The sequence below is a fragment of the Pleurodeles waltl genome, chromosome 9, assembly GCF_031143425.1.
Source record: "Pleurodeles waltl isolate 20211129_DDA chromosome 9, aPleWal1.hap1.20221129, whole genome shotgun sequence".
Taxonomy (NCBI): domain Eukaryota; kingdom Metazoa; phylum Chordata; class Amphibia; order Caudata; family Salamandridae; genus Pleurodeles; species Pleurodeles waltl.
This window is the reverse complement of record NC_090448.1, coordinates 806,535,485-806,562,595: the sequence shown is the minus strand read 5'-3', so window position 1 is coordinate 806,562,595 and position 27,111 is coordinate 806,535,485. Positions and strand designations below refer to the sequence as shown.

Sequence of the window (27,111 nt, the reverse complement as noted above, 5' to 3'; positions counted from 1 at the left end):
TTGGGCTAGGCACGGAGGTCGGCCCTGCTGGTTCTGAGCAGTTTAAACTTCAAGAAAAAGGGTAGGTTCATACAAACCTTGCTAAGCCTCTGTTTATTACAAGCATGATATCTTGTTAGTGGTCATATATGTATGTAGACTATTAACTTCTTTTTGGAAACCAGAGTATTCCCAGTCACATAGATCTAGCAGAAGCCATCCAAATATAAAAAATAAATGCCTAGGTTGATCCAAAAGTTACTGACTTGTGTCTCTTTGATTCCTGCTTTTAATTGTGTGGGAATTACATTTCTGTTGAATCACATTGAAATCTGGACAGAAAAAAACAAAACTCTCAATGTGTGTGAGTATTCAGGAAAGGACTTGAGACTGTGGAAAAATCTTATATTTAAAATATTAATATATCCAAAAATGTGAATATTAAAAAGGGTGCATGTCAGCATTATTTGTTCACCTATACCAGGCATTCAATTCAGTCTGCTTGAATACTGCTTACAAAAAAGAACAAAGTTGTGTGTTCCTGTTGGACCCTTATTTTAACAAGAAGCATAGGGCCAACATACTGGCAGCCTACAAGACCTGTGTTGGTTCATAAGCTAGCAGATACCCAACAAACTGCGCAAACCACTCCAAGCAGACAAGTAATTGAAAATGCTGCTTTAAGGAGCAATTTATTGACTGCTGAGATATGGATCATCATAGTGACGATCTTGCTCGGACAGGAAAGGAACAGTAGGTTGCTGTAGTTGGTTTACCCAAGTAAAATTTGAGCTGTAAAGTCAAAGTCTTAAATATTAGGTTCTTATCTCATTGGGAAAGAAACAGACTGTTCGTACTATTATGGATGAAGGACAATAAAAGCAAGGCACCTTTAATATACATGATACAAACCCCTGGAGAATATCAATAATTTTAATTCAGTTATTGGTCCTGAAGAAGGTGGATTAAAGATCGAGGAGCCACTGACATGCTCTGTTGACACAATAACTTTTTTTAGTATTTTGATTGTATATGGTTGTCTAATATAAATCATTTGTGGACCAAATGTTTTTCATTATGTATCTGGTCCAATAGATGATAAACTATAATAACAAATGCTACTAGTATTTCATGTGTATTTAATTAAACATTGATGAGATTTTAAATATTGTGGTAGAAGCATAATTGGTTGTTTTTTTACATCAAAGTTATATTTATCGTTCTTGTATTGATAATTAAGCATCCACAGAGCAAAAGTTTGGATTTTAACAATACGTCCAGGGGAAAAACGTTTGTATTGGCTCGATTACTGTTGACCAAACAGCTTCTACATGGTTTAAACAGAGCATTAGGGTAAATCATAAATCAATCGCACTTGCTTACTGATGTAAGATTTCAATATGCAGCAAATGGATAGATGTGTCACCATTTTGATTTTGAAAATATATATAGGACAATTGTGTGTTCTGGCCAAACTCTGTTTAATCACTTTAGTAACAATCAAAACCTCCCTATTATCCTGGAGGGGAGCTTCCGAGCATGGGTAAAGGACACTTCTCTGAGCCTTTTGCCTGGTTCTCAGTACCTTTAGCCCTCAGAAAAATTGAATTCCATGCATTATTGAAATATTTTCTTGGTTATTGCTACTCACAAAGGCTGGCAGTTATACCCAAAAAACTAAATGTATGACAGATAACGAAGAACAAAACACAGATTTTAGTGTAAGATAGAACTGAGAAATATTTTGACCATCAGGGCTCTTTTTACCACCAATAGTCAGCCACAATAGTGAATTATACATGAATATTAGTTTAGTTGTCTTTTGGAGTATCAAATATTCAAAATAAGCTTTGTGAGTCAAGAGTGGAAACCACCGAGAAGCTTGCCATTTCGCGCAGTAATAAAGCCTAGAGCACTTCAAAAGGTAATGATTTATTGTATGCATACATTATGTTTTGTTTTTGTTTTAATTTTTATTAATAGGTCTACACGTTAATTCCCCTTCGAGCTGAATTAGAAGTGGGTCAGATTGAGAAGCATATCTCCCTTGCTGAATTCTCACTATGGAAGCACATTTGGTACTAAAAATATATACACTTTTTAATATAGCAGCTTAATGATCTAATATTCTCACCTAGGGTTTGACCAAGCCTGTACATGAAACTTAATAAATCATTATGTGTATGCTAAAATTCTACCAAACTTTGGAGCGCTCCAAATTTTATTTTTAAGAACTACATGTGGAAAATTAACTATTGACTGTGTGTTAAAATATACAGTAGAAAATGCAACTAGTGGTAGTGTAACTCTTAGGTACTTTGAGCTAAACATCTGCCAGGGTTTGGAAAAAGAATATTGGTTGGCGTCCTCTCAGTAGAGAAAAATATTCTATTGGCAAATGCAACTTGGAAATCTCTTACTGTGGTATGGATGCATGTGAAAAATTGGCTACATTTTTTAATTTTACATCCTGCAAATGTACTAGACAAAATTGGCTGAAACCTCTGGTCACAGTGTGGAACTCTGAAGGAAGCATTCTGCCTATGCACTGCAATCACAGACAGCAGCTTCTAAATAAGCACAATTGTGGGTGCATGGAGGACTTGGAGCACCAAGACAATAATGCTTGGCTAATGTTAGATAACAGACTAGAGCAAACTGGGTAAGACCTTTGTGTTACCCACTATTTACAAGTGACAGTTTCCAATTCTCTGTTAGTGTGAAGTCATAGACAATACCAAATTAACCTGCGCTGAACCCCCTAGTAGCTTGGCCTAAGCAGTCATGCTTAACATAGAGGCAATGTATGAAGTTTTAATGCAGCACTTCAAACAGTAATAAAATGACACCACAATACAAGAATAAAAACCCACACCAATCTAGAATAATAGGGTAAAATGTGATAAATACTTTAAGACCAAAACACAAAAAATTAAATCAATGGAACCAGTGGTACGCAGTTTTAAATATTTAAGTTCAACTAGCACAAAAATCTCAAAGCACGAACTGTGGTTAGCTGGTCGCTCTGTGACCAAAGTCACAAGTTCAGGGCAACTGGAACGGAGCGCATGCCGGATACAGGGACCAAAGAAGACCCGCTGAACCAGAGTACCTTAGATCCTGGTTGAGGAACGTTGTGAGATCCATATGAAGGATGTGTAATGGCAGTTCCTAAGAGATGCAATGGTGCAATGTGAGATCCTGCATCATCGTTAAAGATGCTGGCTTGCAATGCAGAGCCCTTCATTGAATGTGCGTTGCACACTGGCGGTTCCGAAGAAGTTGTGTCATCATCGAGAATGTCATCGATGAAGGGCTTGTAATGTGAAGGCCTGTGTTGTACATACATCATGCAGCTGCTGTTCTGAGGAGACTGTGGGCTGTGATATGAGGTCCTGCATCAGGGTTGTGTCACGTATTGGTGGTTCCGAAGTGGAGCTGCGATGAGATGCATCACACTGCATAGGTTCTGCCCACAAGGCCACTGCTGGACTTGCAGAGCATCTTCACTGCAATTTCCAAGGGTCCAGGACTGGGGTGATACCATCTGTGGGATAAGAGCAACAGCAGACTGAGTCCAGGTGCTAGGATCAAGATGGCCCCTGTGTGTCTGGAGTCACAAAAATTACTTTCAAACCCTTTGTTAGGCCTTTGTTAGAGTGCTTAGGCAGAGCCCATGTGACATGGGCATGGGACAGCTCCTCACTCTCCTTAAGTCAAAGATGGCCCATCCTCCATCACCTATTCCCCTTCATCTCACTATCTGGGAGCAAAGTATAAAGATCATATGCCACATACACCTAGCCAAGCGACCCAGGTTACAGGCTGGGTTGTTGGAACAAGAAAATGGCCACTTTCTAAAAGTGGGTTTTTCAGAATTGTGAATTGAACTTTGACTTTACCATTAAAGAGGGCTATAAAGTAGAATTTTTTTAGACACCAAACTCTAAATTCCTACCTCCTTACAATTAAAGGTTAGCACCTATGAAATGTAAAAGATTAAGCCAATGTTATCCTATGGGACAGGAAGGCCTTAACATAGTGAAAAAAAACAATTTAGGAGTTTTTTTTGTTCCAGGATATATAAAAGTTAAAAGTACAAGTACATTTTTTCTAAATACAAAGCACCCAGACCTCTAGTCTGTGTAGGGCCTACCCTAGCGGTGAAGTATATGTATTAAAAATGGAGGTTTGGGCCTCGCAAGAGGTTTATCGTGCCAGGTCGAAATGACAGTTTAAAATGCACACACAGGCTGTAATAGCAGACCTAAGACATGTTTAAAAGGCTTCTTAATGAGTGCTGAAGGTCCACAAGTAGCATTGAACTTACAGACCCAGGTACATGGAGCACCACTTTACTAGGGACTTCCAAGTATATTAAATGTGCCAACTGGGCGTAAGCCAGTTTTACTATGTTTAAAGGAAGGATCACAAGCACTTTGGCACTGGTAAGCAGTTGTAAAGTGCACAGAGTCATATTTGTGAACAAAAACTGTTTCAGGAAAGAGGAGGGTGAAGGCAAAAAAGTCTGGGGAGGACACTGCAGACAGGTCCAACAAAAGGGTAATGGCCTGGTTCTTTGGCTATTCCCGTGCAGAAACCCAGTGTGCACCACTGCTCACTGTGACTTGTTGATCATTTACAGTGCTTCCTAACATGTCAGTAAGCCAACTGTTTCTGGCAACTAATGGAACGGGATTGGACTCCGTCCCATTATTCTATATGTGTTAGAGTGAGGCCTAGCCAGTTCATGGTCCAATCCGGAATAGGACCTCAAGTAGAATAGTTACCCACCTATCTCAATACCCTGACAGTCACATGGGCCCCTCCCTTTCTGGAAGGCACTCAGAATGGCACCAGACGATTAGAAGACCCTCTAAAGCAAGGGTCTCCTACATATTCAATAGTGAGAGCTGCCTCTGATCAATGAAAACCATCCCAAGCTACTGCCACACATATCAATTTATTAAGGATACATAAAGGCGACGTGGCATAAACGGTGAGTACTGGTTCTGCTGCAGTGAGTACCTAGAATTAATGGCACATAAGCTGTTTAATTATAAGTTTATCTATGGGCCCCCAAGGGCCATTTTTGTGTGTTTACTTTTGTTTGTGAAGTGTCAGTGTCTCTCCGAGGTGTGTGGTCACTTGGAAACAGTGGGGTGGCATGGTGAGCAAAAGAACAATGGATTAAACCCAGATCTGTCACTGGGGGTGAGTGTTTGCATTGTTCAGCACTCCGTCCATCATCCTTTTGTGTTGCTAAAGTCATTGGGAAACCCAATACATGGGAAGGCTTTGCTCTCATTACAAGAGCTGGGACCCTAAACACTTTCATAATATAATTAACTGTCTAAAAGTCCATTAGTTGATGTCCAGGAACTGGCTTGGCTGGTGGTAGGCATAGTACCAGGATTATCAGAAAGGCCAGACGTAGAATTTTCTAAAAAAAGTCCAAGTACTCCTACAACATGCACAGTCACATATACCTACATCACAAAGTTGTCTTAACTATACCTTACATCCTTAAGTAGAAGCATTATCAATAGGTGCACGTCGATGAGGTTACAATAGACAAGCAAACATATATCTGGAATCATCTGTTTATCCATTGCTACACCTGTGAGGCATTAATAGTTCGCTATGGGAGATTAATTACATTTCATGACAGAATGAAAAAGGAGAGAAAAAAGGAAACATAATCTGAGGATGGAGAGAAAGGAAGCAAAGAAAGGAGTTAGGGACGGGAGGAAGGAAGGAAGGAAGGAAGAAACGAAGGGAGTGGTAGCAGAATGAGAGGAAGGAAAGGAAAAAAGAACGTAGGAGAAAATAAATGAACGAAAGAAAGAAAGGAAAGAAAATAAACGGTGTCTGAAAGATAGAAGGAACAAAGTAAACAAGGACAAAGGTAACAAAAGGGATGAAGGAGAGAAGTACAGGAAAGAATTAAGCAATGAATGAAGAATAGAATATAAAGAAAGAAGGAACAAAGAAGGGAAAGAAATAAGAAACAATGGAAAGGAACAAAAGAGAGAAATAAAGAAGGAATAAAGCAGGGAATGAGAGAAGGAAAGTAAACAAGTAAAGAAAGAAGAGCGGGAAAGGAAAGAAGGAACGAAGCTGAGAAGTAGGAAAGGCAACAAGGAATAAAGGGCAGCAGGAAAGGGAAGAAGGAACAAGTTAAACGTGGAATAGAGGATAGAATGAAAGGAAGAAAAGAAATAAAGCCAAGGTGGAGGAAAGGGTACTAAAGAAGGAGGAAGGGAAGAAGGGATGTGGGAGAGAAGAGTAGGAACAAGAGTAATTAAAAAGAAAACGTGAGAAAGAAAGACAGGTGCAAAGGGCAGAAGGAAAGAAGAAGAGATATAAACCAACAATGAAAGAAGAGGAGAGAAGGAAACAGAAAGAAAGAGAGCGATAAACAAGGAGAGGAAAAAGTGAAGAAAAAAGAAGGGGAGGAAATAAAAAGAACATAAAAGAGTGCAAAACAAAGAAAAAGGGGAAATTTTTTGACAAAAAAACTAAAAAATGTAGTGGTGTTTCAGTAATTCACCTGTGGATGCTGTCTAATCGCACAACAATGAATGCACAGTTCCATAAAAAAACAGAACGAGAATTAATCCCAGTATGGGAAAGACAAGCAGGTCCCAGAGAAGATCCTGAATCAGTTACTAGAGCCTTCACTCACCAAATGGTGACATGCTTCTTCATCGGGCTTTGCTCCTCGTCAGGCCGGCACTGCAATTCCCGACGGGCCCACCAAGGGGTTTCTTTGCCAGAGATCTTTTGTAAGGATATTAGCCGATGGGTGAATGCAATTATTTGGGATTATGAAAAATGCTGTTAAAAATTACTAGAGGGCAAAAAAATACAGAAAGTATTTATTCAAAATATATATAAAACAGCCTCTGTCATGATTAAAACCAAAAAGGAAGGTGACAAAACAGAATAATGTCTATTTTACCCTATTCACATATAGTGTCAGGTGGTCACATCCCCTACATTGGATGTACGCGACCGGACTCACGGTGAGACAATATTAGCAAGCGAATGGATCATTGAGGCTGCTCGCCATCCCTATGGTGCCTATCCTTTAGTGTGAGGAGGGTTCCAGTAACATATGGGTATTTTAGTTTTTTTCTGAAAAGTGAGGATTAGGTAGGTAATTTACGGTCCAACTAATCGCACCTGATCACTATTGACAATTTGAGTGAGTAACATGTTGACCTATTTTTGGGCAGCATAGGGATTCCTGTCTCTGCCCTTATCTCATTCCCAGTGGTTTGTGGCCACCTGACACTATGGGGGTGATTCTAACCCTGGCGGTCGGTGATAAAGCGGCGGCCAACCCGCCAACAGGCCGGCGGTCCAAAAAATTTAATTCTGACTCTGGCGGGAACCGCCAACACAGCCCGCCACATTAACACTCTGACCGCCACGGCGGTACAAACAAACAGCGCGGCGGTCACCGCCAACAGACAGGTGGCAGACAATGTACCGCCCACACTATTATGACAGGCCAATCCGCCACCTTTTCCGGGGCGGGAGCACCGCCGATAAAAACACGGCGGAAACAGACTACGAACGGGAAAACGCTCACCTCTACGCACTCCACGAGGAAGGAGGACAGCATGGAACCCGAATTAAACATCCTACCTGCTCTCGTCTACCTGCTCATCTACCACGAGTACGAACGCCGGCGCAGACGACAACGGTGAGTACTGCACCTACGACACACGGGAGGGGGGAGGAGGAAAGCTTACGGCACACACATATGTGACCCCCACCCCCCCAAACTATGTACACACCAATGCAGAGCAACAAGTCACAGTGACACCACCCAAACCCCCCAGAAAAATGCAAAGACATAATTAAATTGTGAATACAAATTTATGTACAAAATAGGCTCTGAAAAGTAATGGTCAACTAGCCAAATAATCAATATCAAAATAATTCCATATACAGTGCAATGGATAACCGAGGCAATTAGTCCTGCACGTCAAAAGAAAATCGAAGTGTCCGTGGGCCAAAGTGTAACAACACAAGGGCAAAGCCCACACAGGAGACCTAAGTCCTCTGGAGAGAACACTGCAGGGGCATCTGATGAAAAAACTACAGGCACCTCAGGGGGAAGGGAAGGGGGGGGCACCACAGCCACATGAGTCCACGACGCCAGATCCACGAAGGGGCCACCATGCCTACTGTGCCATCCTGGGGAGTGCAAAGCCACAGTCTCTCAAGTCTCTACAGTTGGTCGGTTGCCCACTGTTCCATCCTGGGGAGTGCAAAGCCACAGTCCATCAGGTGGATTACAGTCTCCACTGGTCAAGGAGGAGGCATGGTGGGCACAGTGAACCGTTAACAGTGCATGCAGGAAGGGCCCAGCGGAGCGGTGCTTGACAGGAAGGGCCCAGCGGAGCGGTGCATGAGACGGCGGGGCCCAGCGGAGCGGTGCTTGAGACGGCGGGGCCCAGCGGAGCGGTGCTTGACAGGAAGGGCCCAGCGGAGCGGTGCATGAGACGGCGGGGCCCAGCGGAGCGGTGCTTGAGACGGCGGGGCCCAGCGGAGCGGTGCTTGACAGGAAGGGCCCAGCGGAGCGGTGCTTGAGACGGCGGGGCCCAGCGGAGCGGTGCTTGACAGGAAGGGCCCAGCGGAGCGGTGCATGAGACGGTGGGGCCCAGCGGAGCGGTGCTTGAGACGGCGGGGCCCAGCGGAGCGGTGCTTGACAGGAAGGGCCCAGCGGAGCGGTGCATGAGACGGCGGGGCCCAGCGGAGCGGTGCTTGAGACGGCGGGGCCCAGCGGAGCGGTGCTTGACAGGAAGGGCCCAGCGGAGCGGTGCTTGAGACGGCGGGGCCCAGCGGAGCGGTGCTTGACAGGAAGGGCCCAGCGGAGCGGTGCATGAGACGGCGGGGCCCAGCGGAGCGGTGCTTGAGACGGTGGGGCCCAGAGGAGCGGTGCTTGACAGGAAGGGCCCAGCGGAGCGGTGCTTGAGACGGCGGGGCCCAGCGGAGCGGTGCTTGACAGGAAGGGCCCAGCGGAGCGGTGCATGAGACGGCGGGCCCAGCGGAGCGGTGCTTGAGACGGCGGGGCCCAGCGGAGTGGTGCTTGAGACGGCGGGGCCCAGCGGACCGGTGCTTGACAGGAAGGGCCCAGCGGAGCGGTGCATGAGACGGCGGGGCCCAGCGGAGCGGTGCTTGAGCCGGCGGGGCCCAGCGGAGCGGTGCTTGAGACGGCGGGGCCCAGCGGAGCGGTGCTTGACAGGAAGGGCCCAGCGGAGCGGTGCTTGAGACGGCGGGGCCCAGCGGAGCGGTGCTTGACAGGAAGGGCCCAGCGGAGCGGTGCATGAGACGGCGGGGCCCAGCGGAGCGGTGCTTGAGACGGCGGGGCCCAGCGGAGCGGTGCTTGACAGGAAGGGCCCAGCGGAGCGGTGCTTGACAGGAAGGGCCCAGCGGAGCGGTGCATGAGACGGCGGGGCCCAGCGGAGCGGTGCTTGAGACGGCGGGGCCCAGCGGAGCGGTGCTTGAGACAGCGGGGCCCAGCGGAGCGGTGCTCCTCTGCACGGCGGGGCCCTGTTCAGCGGTGCTCTTCTGCACGGCGGGGCCCTCTTCAGCGGTGCTCTTCTGCACGGCGGGGCCCTGTTCAGCGGTGCTCTTCTGCACGGCGGGGCCCTCTTCAGCGGTGCTCTTCTGCACGGCGGGGCCCTCTTCAGCGGTGCTCTTCTGCACGGCGGGGCCCTGTTCAGCGGTGCTCTTCTGCACGGCGGGGCCCTGTTCAGCGGTGCTCTTCTGCACGGCGGGGCCCTGTTCAGCGGTGCTCTTCTGCATGGCGGGGCCCTGTTCAGCGGTGCTCTTCTGCACGGCGGGGCCCTGTTCAGCGGTGCTCTTCTGCACGGCGGGGCCCTCTTCAGCGGTGCTCTTCTGCACGGCGGGGCCCTGTTTAGCGGTGCTCTTCTGCACGGCGGGCCCTGTTCAGCGGTGCTCTTCTGCACGGCGGGGCCCTCTTCAGCGGTGCTCTTCTGCACGGCGGGGCCCTGTTCAGCGGTGCTCTTCTGCACGGCGGGGCCCTGTTCAGCGGTGCTCTTCTGCACGGCGGGGCCCTCTTCAGCGGTGCTCTTCTGCACGGCGGGGCCCTGTTCAGCGGTGCTCGTCCAGTAAGTCAAGGGAGCCAGACCTGGCCTGGACTCCCTGCTCAGTCGCCCTCCGACCGTGCTGTTGCTGGACCCTTCGGTGACGGAGTCCTGGGCCCTTTGGTGTCCTCCCTAACACCCGGGATGGGGCTTGTGGGCCCCTCCTGCTCCGCGCTCCTGCTGGCTGACTTCTCCGCCCTGCTGCCCTTTCGCTCCTTAGATGGGGCTCTCGGGCCCTTGCCTCCCCTAGATGTTGTGGCTGGTGAAGTGGGCGAACTTTGCTCCTTGGGGGCAGCCGTGTCAGTCCTCTCACGGCGGCCCTTTAGTTTCCTGGTCCTCTTGCCTGGGGGGGGGCTGGCTGTCCCCTTGCTGCTGATTGAAGTGTCACTGCTGGCAAAGGGTGGACTCCAGAACCCATGCACCACAGTGACACTCGAAGCTGGGCTGGTGGTGGCTGAGGTGCTCTTGGGACTCTTTGCAGATGGAGGGGGTGGGTCAGTGGAGGGAAAGAGGTCAAGATTAGCGAGGAAAACTTTCTTAGGACCAAGGTAAAAGGTAGGAGAAGTGGTGATGGGAGTGGAGGAAGAGGATGTGGTTGTAGGAGAGTCAGGTGTGCTGTCTTTGGGTGCAGGTGCTTGTGCTGGAGGCTGTCGTGAGGTGGATGGCTGTTGGGTGGGTGTCTGCCTGCGTTTGTGTGTCTTGGAAGAGGGGGTGACAGACACAGTGGGAGAGGACACAGGGGACGTGTAAATGGTAGTGGGGGTGGTGACTGCACGTGCGCGGACTGTACTGGAGGGTGTGCTGGTGATGGAAGCACTGGCTGATGGTGGTGTGCATGCAGGTGTGAGTGTAGACGTCACAGGGAGGGAGGAGGGAGACGAGGAGGAGGGGGACACAGAGGTGGTAGTGACTGTTGGAATGTCTGCATCTGGGTGTTGCTTGCGTGAATGCTTGTGGGTTCTGTGGTGCTTGTGTCTGGATGAGCTGCCCTTGGGTGTTGAGGTGTGTGCAGGCTGGTCTGATGGTGTGGATAGGATAGGCTGAGGAACAGGAGACAGAGACAGGGTGGAGGCAGTCAGAAGAGGGAGGCTGGAAACAGGGACAATGGCTGCCGTCAGTGCTGAGGCCAGAGCATTGAACGATCGTTGATGGGCAGCCTGACCCGAATGAATGCCCTCCAGGTAGGCATTGCTCCGATGCACCTCCCTTTCTACCCCCTGGATGGCATTCAAAAGGGTAGTCTGCCCAACAATGATGGTCTGAAGGAGGTCAATGACCTCCTCACTGAGGGCAGCAGGGGTAACAGGGGCAGGGGCTGAGGTGCCGGGGCGAAGGAGACGCCCGCCTTCCTGGGCGAGCGGGCACGGAGCGTAGGCTGAGGGGCTGCTGGGAGGGCGGGGCTGGTGCGCTGGGTGGCGGCTGTACCTGTAGAGGCGGGGGCCCGGATGTTGCCGCCACCGCTAGGGAGCTCCCATCCGAGGACGTGTCGGTGTCGCTGGTGTCACCACCGGTCCCCGTTGTGGTGCTCCCCTCGCCCTCCGGATCACTGGTGCCCTCGGTGTCTGTTCCTGGTCCCACCGGGGCCTTGTGACTTGCAGCTCCCTCGTGCTCCGATGCCAATTCTCCTCCGCCTGATGATGCTAATGCACACATGCACAAGAAGATGAAGAAGAAGGGTGGGGGGAGAAAAACGAAGACCAGGTTGAGTGCATGCAATGTCAACACCGTTGGCGGAGAGGACAGACACAGGAGCCTCATGCACTAAGCCACGCATTCGGGGTACACTACTCAGTACTTCTGACTAGGACAACAGGTCTAGAGACGACAAACGCGCACATGTGTGATGCTGGACCATCGATAGCTGTACTTGTCACCCTACAGAGGTGGGGGCCGGGAGCACAGGGCCATGCCTAAAGGAGAGGACTACACTACAGAAAGCGCCCTGGCCTAATGTCACCCACAACCCTCCTCCCCCACCCAGATGCCTCCACTGCGCAGAGAGATAGCAGAATGTGCTGATACTCACCCCCTTGTGTCTGCTGTGATGTCCTCAAGCGCCCATCCAAATCAGGGTAGGCCACCGCCAGGATCCGGGACATCAGGGGGGTCAGGGTACGACTGGCACCCCTCCTAGGTTGGGAGGCCATCCCCAGCAGTGACTCAGCGGTCTTCCTGGTCCCGCGGCGGATGTCCTCCCACCTCTTGCGGCAGTGGGTGCCCCGTCTGACGTGGACCCCCAGGTCCCGGACTTCCTTGGCGATGGCACGCCAAATGTCCACTTTCTGATGGGCGCTGACCTATTTGACATGTACAGGGTGGGAATGAAAAATTCATCAATTTTCTGCATGTTAGATGCGATTGGCCCCCCCTCCCCAACCTTGCCATATGGCACATGCTCTCATCTGTCGTGCGTTGCACTCCTCATTCGCAACCCACCCCACCAACTTACATCCACCCCACTCCACACAGGCATAGCCCATTCAATGTGCACCCAGTGTACTTACCTGTTGGTCTGGAGGACCGTAGAGTAACGCATACTGGGGGAGGACCCCATCCACAAGTTTCTCCAACTCCTCAGACGTGAAGGCAGGGGCCCTTTCCCCAGTCGCAGCAGCCATTGTCACTTCCAGACCGAGGTCACAGCAGCACTTGCAGTATAGGTCCTCTCCTGTGGATGATCAGGTCTCGAGTGATTAAGCAGATAGAAAATGGCGGTCACGGCCGCGGCGGTGCGTACCGCGGCGGTGCGTACCGCGGCGGTGCGTACCGCGACCGCCGGCGCACCTCGTCATTGGCTCCTGAAACCCATAGGCTTCAATGTTAGCCAATGCGGCTTCATATAGCGGTCTTCGACCGCCTACCGCCAGGGTGTGCCACTCCAGCGCATTGACCTCACATCCCATTGTCCCACTTCACAGGTCAGGCAGCCGCCATTTCAAGGGCCCACATGGCATAATTTGTACTGCGTCACACAGGCCTAGGCCTTGCATTGCCACACATACACGCCTTTCAATACATAGATAATCGTGTGCTATGCATGCTGTGGTGAACGTACCTGTGATTTGCTTGACTCTGTGCTCCATGTTGTCCTTCCTAGGCACCGTCCGCTGGGACTTGCGAGGAGAAGGATGAATCCTCGCGTGTACCGACCGCTGGTGGACCTGTCGACAATGGAAGAACGCCATATCATACTACGATACCGACTTGACCGTGCCACTATACATGAACTGTGTGCCCAGCTGGAGCCAGCCCTGATGTCCCCCATCCGCCAACCCACAGGAATTCCCCCTCTAGTGCAGGTTCTGTCAGTCCTCCATTTTTTGGCAAGTGGCTCATTCCAGACAACAGTGGCCATGTCATCTGGAATGTCTCAGCCTATGTTTTCAAAAATATTGTCTAGAGTGTTGTCTGCCCTGACGAAACACATGCGGAGCTACATTGTATTCCCTGAGGAGGTTGATTTGGCCACTGTGAAGGGTGATTTTTATGCCCTTGGACATATCCCCAACATAATTGGTGCCATTGATGGGACCCACGTGGCTTTAGTACCCCCAAAAGACGATGAGCAGGTGTACAGAAACAGGAAAAGTTACCATTCTATGAACGTCCAGGTGGTCTGTTTGGCTGACCAGTACATCTCCCATGTGAATGCCAAGTTCCCTGGGTCAGTGCATGACGCGTATGTGATGCGAAATAGCAGCATCCCTTATGTGATGGAACAGCTACAGAGACACCGTGTGTGGCTAATTGGTGACTCTGGTTACCCCAACCTGCCTTGGCTATTGACCCCAGTGAGGAATCCCCGGACCAGGGCAGAGGAACGGTACAATGAGGCCCATGGGCGAACAAGGAGGATCATAGAAAGAACCTTTGGCCTCCTGAAGGCCAGGTTTAGGTGCTTGCATATGACAGGGGGATCCCTGATGTACTCACCAAAGAAGGTGTGCCAGATCATCGTGGCCTGCTGTATGCTTCACAATCTGGCATTGCGACGTCAGGTACCTTTCCTGCAGGAGGATGGTCCAGATGGTGGTGTTGAAGCAGCTGTGGAGCCTGCGGAGAGTGAAGAGGAGGAAGACGAAGAGGACGACCCAGACAACAGGGACAGAGTTATCCAACAGTATTTTCAGTAGCACACAGGTAAGAATCACCCACGCCATTTAACATTTACTGAAAGCCCCCTGCATCTTTACTTTGTGTATTTCCCCCCAGTTCTTTTAAACTGATGTTTGATTTTCCCTTCCCTTTTCAGTGCTGTATGACCCACTGCGTGACTTCTGCTTGGTTAGCCCATGGACTAATGCTTATTGACATCGGTATGTTGTCATCACAAAAATAACAGAACATTATTGATCAGTAATGTGTTATACATTTGTAAATAATACAGGCTGACTCCTGAATGATTTCAGTGCAATGAGTGATTTATTTTTAGTGCTAGATATTGGTACATGATATTAAAACGGTGATGGGTGAGGGTGGAGTTATGTCCATGGCAGAGTCCAGTTCTCGGTCGCACAGGTGCATTGTCCATATGCCTGTGGAAGGATGGAGCAGGGGCAGTTCAAGGTTGGACAGGGTGACACTGTGGGACAGTGGAATTACATCCGGGGGGATATTAGGCTGGCGGGGGTCTTGGCATCCTACTCTGTCTTCCTTTGAGATCTCAGGTTGTCTTGCGGGGTGGTTGTTCTTCAGCAGGAGGTGGGGTTCTGGTGGGCCGTCGTTCTGTGGGGGCCTCCTGACCACTAGCGCCGGCGGAGGTGGTAGGCTGTTCCTGGCTAGTGACAGGGGCCCTTTGTGGTGCCACATGGTCCCGCAATGTGGTTTCTATCCGGTTGAGGACCTGGACTATGGTCCCCATAGCGGTAGCGATGTTCCTGAGTTCATTGCTGAACCCCATGTACCGTTCCTCCTGCTGTGCCTGGATCTCGGTGAACCTGGCCAGTACCGTCGCCATCGTCTCCTGGGAGTGATGGTATGCTCCCATGATGGTGGTGAGGGCCTCTTGGAGAGTGGGTTCCCTGGGCCGGTCAACCCCCTCTGGCACAGCAGCCCTCCCAGTTGCCCTGTTTCCCCGGGCCTCTGTCCCCTGGATGGTGTGCCCACTACCACTGCCCCCAGGTCCCTGTTGTTGTTGGGGTGTAGGGTCAGCCTGGGTGCCCTGTATTGGCGGACACACCGCTGATTGACGCGTCCGCGAGACAGAGGCATGGGCCCGCTGGGTTGGAGCTGTGCTGGTGTTCCCAGAGGGGGTTGGGTCTGCTGTGGCCTGTGTCTGTGTGTGGGGAACCGACTGTCCAGAGGTCCCCGATGGTCTGGGCTGGTCATCAGGTTCTAGGTCGACAGAGCTGCTGTCCTCGCTGGGGGCCTGTTCTGGGGGTGGGATGGACAAATCTGGACCCTCCGTGGCAGTGTTTTGGTGTTCGGGCCCTGCAGGGGTAAAGGAGTATGGTTATTGTTTCTGTGTGTGCCATGGCGTGCATTTTGAGTGCCCTTGTCCCCCAGTGCTGGCATTCCCTTGTGGGAGGTGTTGTGAGGGTGGTGGGGGGGGTATGGGTATGTGCAATGGTCATGCTTTGGTGGTGGCTGTCTATGGTTTGTGTTGGCATTCAGGGGTTGGTGTTGTTTAGGGTGGGTTGTGCTGGTGAGACATTGGCAGGGAGGTTGTGTGCTGGGGGGTTGAGATTGGGGGTGAGGGGGGGGGGTTGGCATGCTGGTGGTTGGGGGGGGGTGAAGTAGTTGAGATCCGACTTACCAGAGTCCATTCCTCCGTGTACTCCAGCGAGGCCATCAGGATGCAGGATGTTTACCACCTCTTGCTCCCATGCTGTGAATTGGGGCGGAGTGGGTGGGGGTCCGCCGCCAGTCTTCTGCACAGCGATGTTGTGCCTTGAGATCATCGAGCGCACCTTCCCCCGTAGGTCGTTCCATCGCTTTCTGATATCTTCCCGATTCCTGGGATGCTGTCCCACAGCGTTGACCCTGTCTACGATCCTTTGCCATAGCTCAGCCTTCCTTGCTATAGTGGTGTGCTGCACGTGTGTGCCGAAGAGCTGGGGCTCAACCCTTATAATTTCCTCCACCATGACCCTGAGTTCTTGGTCCGAGAACCTGGGGTGTCTTTGGGGTGCCATGGGGTGGTGTGGATGAGGTGTGGGGTGGTGTTTGTGGTGATGTGCGTGGTGATATGTGGTGATGTGTGCGTAGATGTGGTGTGGGTGATGAAGTTGGGTTCCTGTGTGTGTTGGGGTTTTCGATTGCTGTGCTCGCTCTCTCTATCTCTATCTCTCTCGCCTTCTCTCCGATTTCCAACTAGTGGGGGTTTGTGGGTGATGTGGGTGTGTGTTTTATAGTTGATTGGATGTGTGGGAGTGTTGTTTGTATGTGTGTCAGGTGTGTGTATTTCAAATTGTCCAATGTGGCTGTGTGTGTATTTTGAGCGCGGCGGTGTGTACCGCCAATGGAATACCGCGGTTGAAAGACCGCCGCGTGGATTCGTGGGTCAGAATGGCATGGGCGTGTTTGTGTTGGCGTGATGGTGGAGGTTTGGTCATCTCCAGTTTTCCGCGGCCCGCTGATGAGGCGGCCTTCCTTGGATGTCGGATTGTTGGCGGTTTCACAGTTGGTGGTCAGAATGACCGTGGCGGTTTACCGCGGCCGCGGCGGTAGAATGGCGGACTTCTGACTGGCGGTAAGGGCCTTTTACCGCCGAGGTCAGAATGACCCCCCATATGTGAATAGGGTAAAATAGATTTATTTTTACGATAAGGAGGCATTAAGGAGGCCTTTCTCCCCGCCATATTTACAAAGTGTTGCAATGCATGCATTACACCATTTTGTAAACCCTTGCACCACATTATGCCTGCGCCAGGTATAATGTATGCAAGGGGGGCATTCCGACACAGGGAGGCCCAAAAGAATGGCACAGGAAAATGTACATCATTTCACTGTGTCATTTTTCTGGCATTTTTAATGCCTGCTAAGGGCAGGCATTAAACTGACTCACCCATTTGAATCAATAGGCCTCCCTGTGCTTTGCTGCACTAGCGACAACACTTTTGATGCTAGTGCAGCAAAGCGCCACAATAGCGTCAAGACATTTGAAGCTGTTGTCGTAATGACTGCCATGGAGCACCGTATTGTAAATATGGCACAGCCATGGTGCCCCTAGGTAGAGCAGGGGCAATGCAAGAAAAGTGGCGCATCAGGACTGATGCACCACTTTCTTGTAAATTTGCCCCTTAGCCATTATTTGAATGACCAGTGCATTCAGCCCCTGCACTTTCTAGATGCAAACAGTTGCAGAGACCTTGTGGAATGTGGAGTGCAACTTAACTTCACTGGGAGGGCCACTCTCAGAGCTCATTTAGCCCTGGTTATTGTGATCTCCCCTAGCATTTTGTTTGGCTCTTAAGCACTTCTGAATTAATGGACTTGAGCCAGCCAGCTTGTGCAGCAGGTCTGAGGTGGAGATGGAGCTTAAGATGGAGCGACTGCAACATAAACCACCACCAGTATTTCAGCAGCATGTAAGGAACCATCTGGTGGAGAATAGACCACAGCCCCTTTTGGGAAGTGGCCCAAGATTCTTGAAGATATTTGCTCATTTCCTGGTGGCATTTACTCATTACTCACAAGGTGATATCTGTTATGCTTCCACAAATGCACATACTACCTGGAGCTAAGGTATAACTCAATTCAGTGGTATGAATAAATACAGTTGAAGGACAGTCTGGTCACAGCCTGACTGAGAAGATCTTAAAATATGTTTTCCTACAAGATCTGGACATCCCATCCCTAGGCACCGAAGCTTGGGCACATGAACTCATGACAGACCTTGCACAGTCATTTTTTTCTATGCCTTCACTCCGCTGCTCCTGGTCTCTGCCATCCTCTTCTGATACCAAAGTAGTTTCCAGACCTGTGTCCCAGATGTAGGTTGGTGACATAGGGAGCATGGGCCTGCTTTTTCTCTGAGGTGGGTGGATGAGGCCAAGGAAAGGTCTCTAACATTTCAGACACATTTCCCTTGAGTGACTTTTGCAAAGTCATCTTTTTGCCCTATTTACCCCCATTTTTGGTTGCTGACTTGTGCTGATGGTAACTGACTCTGACTGTACCTTGTACATCCCTTGTATATAATAGGGAAAGGGGGTACAATATGCCTATAAGCCCCTAGTTTATAATAGGGCATAAAGATTAGATGCCCAGCAGAATTTCTGCATTTGAATGTGTGCACTGCTGTGTGCTTTCTGTCCTTTTAAATGCATGCCTGTCTTGCAGCCTTTCTTTAAAAGTTGAATTCATACCATTTGCATGACAGCCCCTATAAGTCCCTAGTAAATAATGTGGCAATAGGGGGCCAACTACCTATAAGACCCTAGTACATAATAGGGCATGGACGTAGAAGGCCAGCAGAATTGCTGCCCTTTTCTTGTGGGCACTTCTGGAGGTTTTCTGTCATTTTTAAATGAAGCCTGACTCCGCAAACTGCATTCAAATGGAAATGGTGTCCCCATTCGACTTTTGTGCTATGGGCACTTTAATTGTGATGGTCTACTTTATTTTCACATATTAGGTACCCCCAGGTCCAAGGGGTGGGTGGTCACATAACTATAAGCAGGGGCCTCCTATTGTTGCAATATTGTATTTCATTGTAATTATAGTAAGGAACAGCATAGGCAAGTCATTCAAGGACTTAGAAGATTTGTATCGATAAATCCAGCAATTTGACATTGGTGAATGTATCACAACTTGTAAAGAAAATAAGTTATAAGGCTTTTCTTTCTGTAAGCCAAAAGGTCCCCTCTGATTGGTCAGTGCTAACAGGATTGGCACAACTGCTTGATTAAGTGATACATTTCTGTCCAGGGGAACGCCTATCTGGTGAAGGGCAGCTCTGGGGCTACACAGGAATGTCAGAGCAGGGGGAGAGATAATAAAACATACAGCCTCAAAGGAGCGCAGGACAGGAGGGAATGCCAGATCACCTAACCCCCACCTTCTGGACCCCTCAGCCAGATACCAGGCTTAAGGAAGGAATTTGCAGATGTTAGGAGGAGGAGAGCTATGGAAATGAGCCACACTAGGGGATGGTTTAGTCAGCTGTTACTGCTCTGCTGACATTTCAGCCATCATGAATTTTGGAAGAATGGTGCTTTCTGGGACAGGAATATGCCACACTTTGGAGGAAGTGGTCAAACATCTGGGTGCCACTCTGCATTCTATTGGCCTGGGTGCCCACCTTCCTGATGCCCAGGACCTGGGAATAAATATGTGAGAGGTGCAGAGCCTCTCATATCTGCTCTCTGAAACTACAAGAGGAAGAAGGACTGCCCTGCTGGAATCTGCACCCTTGACCTGCACCTCTGAGTTAACTGCGCCTGCAACACAATCTGGTACTACAGCACTGGAGATGGTGCCTTGCTTCAAGAAGGACTCAGGAGTGGACTCCCTGAAGCTACAGGTTAACAGAGCTTCACCTGCATCATCAAGAGTCCCCAGCCTGGAGTGCATTCAGTGGACCTTTAAGGATTTGACCAGGTGCATTGTGGGAATTGTGGTCCAACTTTCCAAAGACTATCCAGGAGATTCCAAACACTTGGATTTGTGATTTGGACCCTTTGTACCTGTGAGGAGAATTTTAGGAAACACCTCCTGAAGTTTGGAGAATTTTGGTAAAGTTGGCACTTTGTGTTTCTAAGCACTAGGAAGTGTTTATTCTTAAAAAAATTCTATCTCCGGTTCCAAGGCCCATAATGGAGATTCCAGACCCTTGGATGTGTGTTTCTTTGGACCCTCTGTACCTGCAGGAAGAACTTCAGGAAACAACTCCTGAAGTTTGGAGACATTTGATAAAGTTGGCAATTTGTGTTTCCAAGCACTAGAAAGTGTTTATTCTTTACAAAATGCATATCTCCGATTTTTAATAAAGTATTTGGCACCACAACCATCAAAATTCAATTAGTAGAACCGGAGGTATGATTTTTTAAAGTTTAAGGTTCAAACTAGCAAGTACTTAGTTTTAGAAAATGGCTACCTGAGAACTTTTAGCACAACAACCAAGGATCCAGGAGTGGATAGAGACCTCTTGGGGGGGATGCAAGACTCAGTCAGGCTGGGTTTAGGTGCAGGTTTAAGATGGTGGGAGCCTGTTATGTCCCTGTGGCTGAGAACAAGAGACCAGCTAAACTAGGCCTTGGAGTTACTTCTGAAGCGCTGGGTGCCAGTGGTGATGCAGGGATCTACAGCAGGGCTGGCCTCTGAAAATTCCAAGCCGGCGCCAGGCAGCAAAGCAGCCCTTCCAGTCACAGTAGTAGTCTGGCAGAGTGCACAGCAGGTCACAGGAGCAGGCAATCCTCTAAAAGTCCTTCTGCAGGTCCAATAGTGAACTGAGGAGCAGGTTTGAGAGCCCTATTTTTAGATCCTGGTGCCCTGCTCCTAGAAGTTGGGTGAAGGTTCCAAAAGGTTCTCTGAAGTTCCAGGAATTTCCTGCCTCCTCCGCCCTGGCTCCTAGCTGGCTGCACTGACAATATAGGGTTGTTAAGGCTATTGTGTGGTGGCAGAGCACAGCCTATTCAGTTGCAAGTGGGGCTGTGCTTAGCTCTACCCCCCACATCAAGTCATTTAAGGGCCCATTCAGGCTCTGCTAATCCCCTATTGTGTGTTTAGTGTGAATTCACAAAGTCACAACTGTCAGTTACACCCAGTCATGTGACCTAAGGCAGGTCACAGGCACAGAGGGCCAAGGACAGGAAAATGCCAACTTTTTAAAAGTGGCATTTTCATACTTGTAATGATAAATCCGATTTTACCATTAAAGAGGGTTTATCCTCACAAGTTTATAGATACCGAACATGACATATCTACCACCTCTGGTTTAGGAATTACAACGTATTAATTTTAATAAGGAATCCTCAATGTTACCCAATGGGAGGGGAAGGCCTCAGTAGTGAGAAAACGAATTTGGGAGTTTTTCACTACTAGGACATGTAAAATTAAAAAGTACATGCCTACTTTTTGATTACACAGCATCCTGCCCTGTGGGGTTCCTAGGGCCTACCTTAGGGGTGACTTATCTGTAATAAAAGGTTTTTTTAAGGTTCAGCAAGGGGTTTTAAATACCAAGTCAACATGGCAGTGGGGCACTGACTTCAGACTGCAGTGACAGGCCTGGGACAAATTTCAAGGTGCTACTTAAGTAGATGGTACAATAAATGCTGAAGGTCCACTGGTAGCATTTACTTTACATGCCCTGGGTATATGGTATACCACTCTATAAAAAACTTACATGTAAATTAAATGAGCAAATCAGGTATATGCCAACCAAACCATATTTAGGGGAGTTTACACATGCACTTTAGAACTGGTTAGCAGTGGTAAAGTGCACAGCTTCCTAAGGCCAACAGAGGACATAGCTAAGCAAGATGGAGGCAAGCAGGCAAAATGTTTGGGGGAAGGCCACTCTAAGGCTGACAGTTTTAACACAAGGCATACACCCAACATCATTGCTCCAGCTGCACTGATAGATTTAGGCATGCTGCCTAAGAACATGGTCAGATGACGACACTATCGCCACAGATGTGGTACTGTACAAGCTTGGTATGAGAAGATTATGTGATCCCTTCCAACCTTGAACATGTGGGTAACCATGAAAGAACAGGAGGTATTACAAACTTTATCCACTTCAAGGGCTTTGGCGGTCTTTATGAAATCTCATTTACGTTTCTGTCCCTGGACCGGTATGTGCACCTGAAAGTCCTGTAAGGTAGGGAGCTGCCAGAATTAAAGATTGTTGCCACGACTTCACCAAGCTTTGGCGACATTCTAATATAAAGTTTCCAGAGAGCAGTAACCCAGAAATGGAGTGAAATAAATCATAGAAAGAGATTCCCTACCATGAACAGAAGCAACCAGTCAGTCAGACACTGGCAGCAAATCAGGATGAAGGGGTTTGGGTGCTCCACAATTAGTCATCAAAACACCCATGGGCACATCAGAATAGATCATAAGTGGTTCACAAGTGAGAGAGTGGACTTCATTGGGTGCCACACTGGGTGTATAAAGAGGTGCATCACCTCTGCCCACTAGGTGCAAGTACAGATTCAAAACATTATGCTAGTAAATTGCAATCCTGTACTATTGGAACATCCCCATGAGTACTAGTGAACTTGTGAGATCTTCTCTGAGTTTTTCTGGGTCTTGTACTTTGCAGCTCCCAGCCTCTTTCAGCTGATCCTATTGCCCTAATCCACGATGTTGTGAAAGCTGAATTAATTAATAATAAATCTGCATTGATTAATAGCTAAGAATTTTAGGGCCAGATGTATGAATCTGGCCCATTGCGATTCTGTAATTGCGATTTTTAAGAAATCGCAATTACCGACTCGCAAAGGGCCATGTATCACATTTGCGAATCGGTAATTTGCGATTTCTGAAAAATCGCAAATGCAATTACCGAATCGCAAATTGCGATACTGGCCCCATTCGCAGCTATGGGCCTGTTGGGCCATAGCTGCAAATTTTTTGCATTTCGCAAATTGCGATTTCTGAAACAGAAATCGCAAATTTGTGAAAAGCAAAGGACCAGGGTGCTGGGGGCCTAAGGCCCCCTCTCCTGCACCCCATTTTTTTTTTTTTACACATGTAAAGTACACACATGCCAAAAGGGCATGTGTGCTTTACATTTCAAATTTCTAAATGCAGTTTTACTGCATTTTTAAATTTTGCACCAGGTTACCACCTGGTTGCAGGTCATGGTATTTTGCACTTGCAAAATACCATTCTGTGAAAAATCGCAATTTGCGATTTTTTGCAGAATTGCATTGCGACCTGGATTTTGCGAATCGCAAATTGCGATTTGCAAAATCCAGGTCGCAACGCAGAAAATCAAAATTTTTGTGATTTTCGGTTTTTGGTCAGCAAATGCCGTTGATGCATTGCAGACCCCGATTTTGCACTCGCAAACGGCCGATTTCGCTGTTTGCGAGTGCAAAATCAGATGATACATCTGGCCCTTAATGAATTGTGCTAACAGAGAGAATTAATTACGGGCCTAGCCGACAAGGCCTCATGTTAAACTTCATAGCATAAATAAATGTTGGTAAATGTTTTTTTTGCTAAAGCAGAGAACTCACACTTATTCATTGTTCATACAGCGCTGACCAAACAGATTTGTAACATTGTAATGTTAAACTAGTTGATGTCTTAAACTTTCTTGTGAGAACTGTCTGCTGTAATGCATTGTACTACCTGCCGATACATTTGTATCTTTGATGCGTGAGAAGCTGAAGTTCCCAGGACGTGACAGTGGCTTCACTGACTAGATTTATGATTGCAACTAAAACGTTACCAGACAAAACTGGTGATGGGAACCGGAGAAGAGGACCCAATCATCCACGTGTGAAAGGCTGTCTAGTTATATAATAGATGTGGGAATTAATGTTTATTGGTTCTACTATGAACAGCCAATGCTCAGACCGATGACAACTTGAGAAACTGTCTGTGTGATTTTAACTTCTTCTGAGTTCCAGGAGCAGAAGTAGTTAGTTCTAGGAGAGTCCGAGAGCAGCTCCAGATGTCCTTTGTTTCTAACTTTAGCCTCACAGTGTAATTTGTTAATGCTGTTAGTGTCATTGCTTAGTTTGATACCCTTTCTCAGTTGGTTCAATTAACTTAGAGTCCAACCGTGGATGAGCCAATCCAATTCACTTCCCCGTGCCAACGCCAACCAGAGGGATGTCCAACTGATGAAGAAATCACAGCTTGCTGATCCATTCAGGACATGTATAACAAAATGAAATTGTCTTTGTTATAGATGTTTTTGTTCTTTTCTCTTATAGGTATCAACCGGTATTTTGTTAGAGCCCTAGTTAGATGTTGTCCAAATTTACTATTGTCTAATTCCTTTTTGCATGAAGCCCAAACATGTTCTTCAAATTAGAGGTTTAGTTAGAGTGTGCATGTTCAAACAAATGTTATTAACGAAGGATCGATTTTATTTACCTGTCGAGTTAAGATGTATGACATTTTCTACTGTTCAGTTATCGATGTTATTAATCTATATGATAACTTGAATGTTTAATGATAAGTGCTTTGATAAGATTAAACATTTTCTGCGGCTTTGGTCAGCCTGTGTTGTTTGTATATGTCTATCATTTGGTTCTAAGATTACTTTATGTGATATTCGCAGTGTTAATCTAGGGAAACAAACTTTCTAACTTTACCAAACGGTGTGGTTATTCGTGGCCACATGGGCCATGGTGTGTAAAGTTTACTGACTCAAAGTCTCCTAAAACTGATTTCTAAATTCAGGTTGTATTTGAGATAGTGGGTCCATGAGTAAAATTTGTGTCTATGGTGAAGCACTCTTAGAGGAGTCAAAAGGTCAGTCGAACCTCTAACGTGTACCCTTATAAATAAATTACCAAAGACCTAATAAGGGCAGACACGCTCACAATGTACTGTTGATGAAACATGTTGCATTCTGTGTTCCTGGGGCTCCTTTAGTGTGAGCCCATCATAGATGGAACCACTACAGTTACAACTGACCTTGGTCTGGAGTTAGATTATGAGATTGTGAACCTGGGCCCAGCCTGATTCTCTGGCATCTGAACTCATGTGGTGAACCCCCAACACTCTTGGCCTGGGTACCTAGTTTGTCCTGCTCCGGGGCTACTCTAATCCTGGGAAGCAGAGGAGGAAGTGGCCTAGTGTCCATACTTAGGAAGAAGAAGTTAAATTACTGAGGCCCACAGGTTTGAGCCTACATGACCACAGCTATTTTTCCCATCCCTTTGTTGGTGGCTGGTAATAAACTTAGGGATGTTGCATGAACTTGGTGACAGTATCCAATGAGCCTGGCAAGGTAAACATCACTAGGCTGTTCTGATGCCACCCTGACACTACTTTTCTGTATGTCATGTGTGCAAGAGGTAAGAGATCTGCCACATGCGAGGAACTGTGTGTCAGATCCTATAGGTGCATCTGAATATGAGTGTAAAATGTAAGCATTTCAAGAAAATAAATATATATATTATAAAGATGTCTTTTTTGTGCCTACGACAGTCAGTTCGCCATATATTTCTCTGACTTCTGTCTTTGTGTTTTAAAGACACTTACACTGTTGATTAATTAATTGCTATTTTAAAAATGCATTTGGTATCTCTTTATTGTATAATAACATACACTTCTGTCTTTCCAGGCGGAACCTGAGCCTGGAGACCTCATTGAAATTCATCGCTTTGGTTATCAGCACTGGGCCATCTATGCTGGTAATGGTTACGTTATCCATCTTGCTCCTCCAAGTAAGAATTCATTCTATGGCGTCTGTCTGCAGCTCCTAACAGCGAACAAGGTTAAGGTTTCTAATAAATGGTACTATTGATTAAAGAAGCCCAGAAAGCTTGGATTTGCACCCATTGTCAAAAACCTCAAACACATGTCCTCATTTCCAATTGTTCAACAAGTTTCTCGAAATTACTTGCAACCAGAACTAATGGTTCATCTGTACTTATAACATGTAAAGGTCCTAGATTTAGCCCAGCCCTAACCCAGGTTCCCAACACAACAGTGAACATGAGGCCTAGGGGCCCCATTTAAAAGTGGATGGCAATAGGATAATTTGACAAAAAACGCTTACGTCTCAACACCCCACCTCTGACTTCCTATGCCTTATTTTTATTGTGGAGGAAGGTGGCGTTCCCAAAGGTAATTCTGCCGGCGGCTCTGCCTTTGGGAACTGAAGTGAGACTGACAAGGATCTCTGTAGCAGTCAGTATACAGCATCCATTTTAGGACATCCTCATTCCTCATCCCTACTTCTCATCCCTGCTTCTCATCCATCATCCCAGCTTCTCTTTTATCATCCCTACTTCTCATCCATCATCCCTACTTCTCATTCATCATATATCATCCTTACTTCTCATCCATCATCCCTACTTCTCATCCATCATCCCTACTTCTCATCCATCATACATCATCCTTACTTCTCATCCATCAACCCTACTTCTCATCCATCATCCCTACTTCTCACCCATCTTCCATCATCCCTACTTCTGATGGATACAGCTACCTGTGGATTCCTCACCAAAAGAATTCTCCCCTCGCGCTAGCCTTCGACGGAAATTTCTTCTAGCTCTGCACGTCGACAATGACGTCACAATCGCACGACTCCACGCGACGCCACATGACGTCATCCAGGCAATAAGAAGCCCTCGTTGACGTGCAGACATCAGTTCCCTTTTTCTCCGTGCCTGAATAACGGTTGTTTCTTCGAGGCTCACAGGGAGCTACTGTTACCAACTGTCGATTACGATGTCGCAGCCTAGAAAATCCGGCTTTAAACCTTGCAACCAATGCGGGGGTCGGATGTCGGTTACTGACCCCCACGATAACTGCCTCTGGTGCCTTAGTTCAGATCATGAGGTCGAGGCGTGCGGTTCGTGCCAGCGCATGAACCCTAAGGCGCTCAAAGAAAGAGAGGCGAAGTTATTCTTGGCTCGATCCAAGAAGAAGAAAGAGAGGTGTCATAGGAGGGAGTCTTCGTCGAGATCCTCGAGGTCTCGCCACCATCATAGTGGCTCTCGGCGCCGTCATGGATCTCGGCGCCGATCGAGCAAGGGTCGGTCCAGGTCTAGATCGGCTTCTCCGTCGGCTCGGCGTCGTCCGACGTGGGAGATAAGCCCGACCGTCACCCCTCCTCCTCCGGCGACCCCAACGTCACCCGGGTCGGTCTTTGAGGTCGAGCCTCTCCAGAGGCCTGAAGGTTCTCCTGGCCAGGAGTTACCCGGACCCTCTTCGGCAGCTTTACCGGCGCCGGTGCAGCAACAACAGTACCCGGCTTTCCCGACTCCGGGATCGGATCCTGCAGCGTCTTTGCTTCCATGGCGCCGGGTGGAAGTCACGCAGGTCCGTCTGGTCCTTTGGCCTACGATTTGGGTGTTCCGGCGTCTTTCAAGTCGGCGCCGTTCACCCCGTTTATGCCTACTGCGTCTGAAGCGGCGCC

General features: G+C 48.2%; 1 protein-coding gene across 1 annotated transcript in view; it reads left to right on the top strand.

Moving 5' to 3' along the window:
• The window catches only part of PLAAT2 (phospholipase A and acyltransferase 2), a 127,210-nt gene that overhangs the window by 47,395 nt on the left and 52,704 nt on the right, over positions 1-27,111 (top strand). Inside the window, exon 2 of the mRNA XM_069207638.1 lies at positions 25,309-25,411. Coding sequence (XP_069063739.1) covers positions 25,309-25,411 — 103 coding nt within the window. The remainder of the gene's footprint in view (positions 1-25,308; positions 25,412-27,111) is intronic.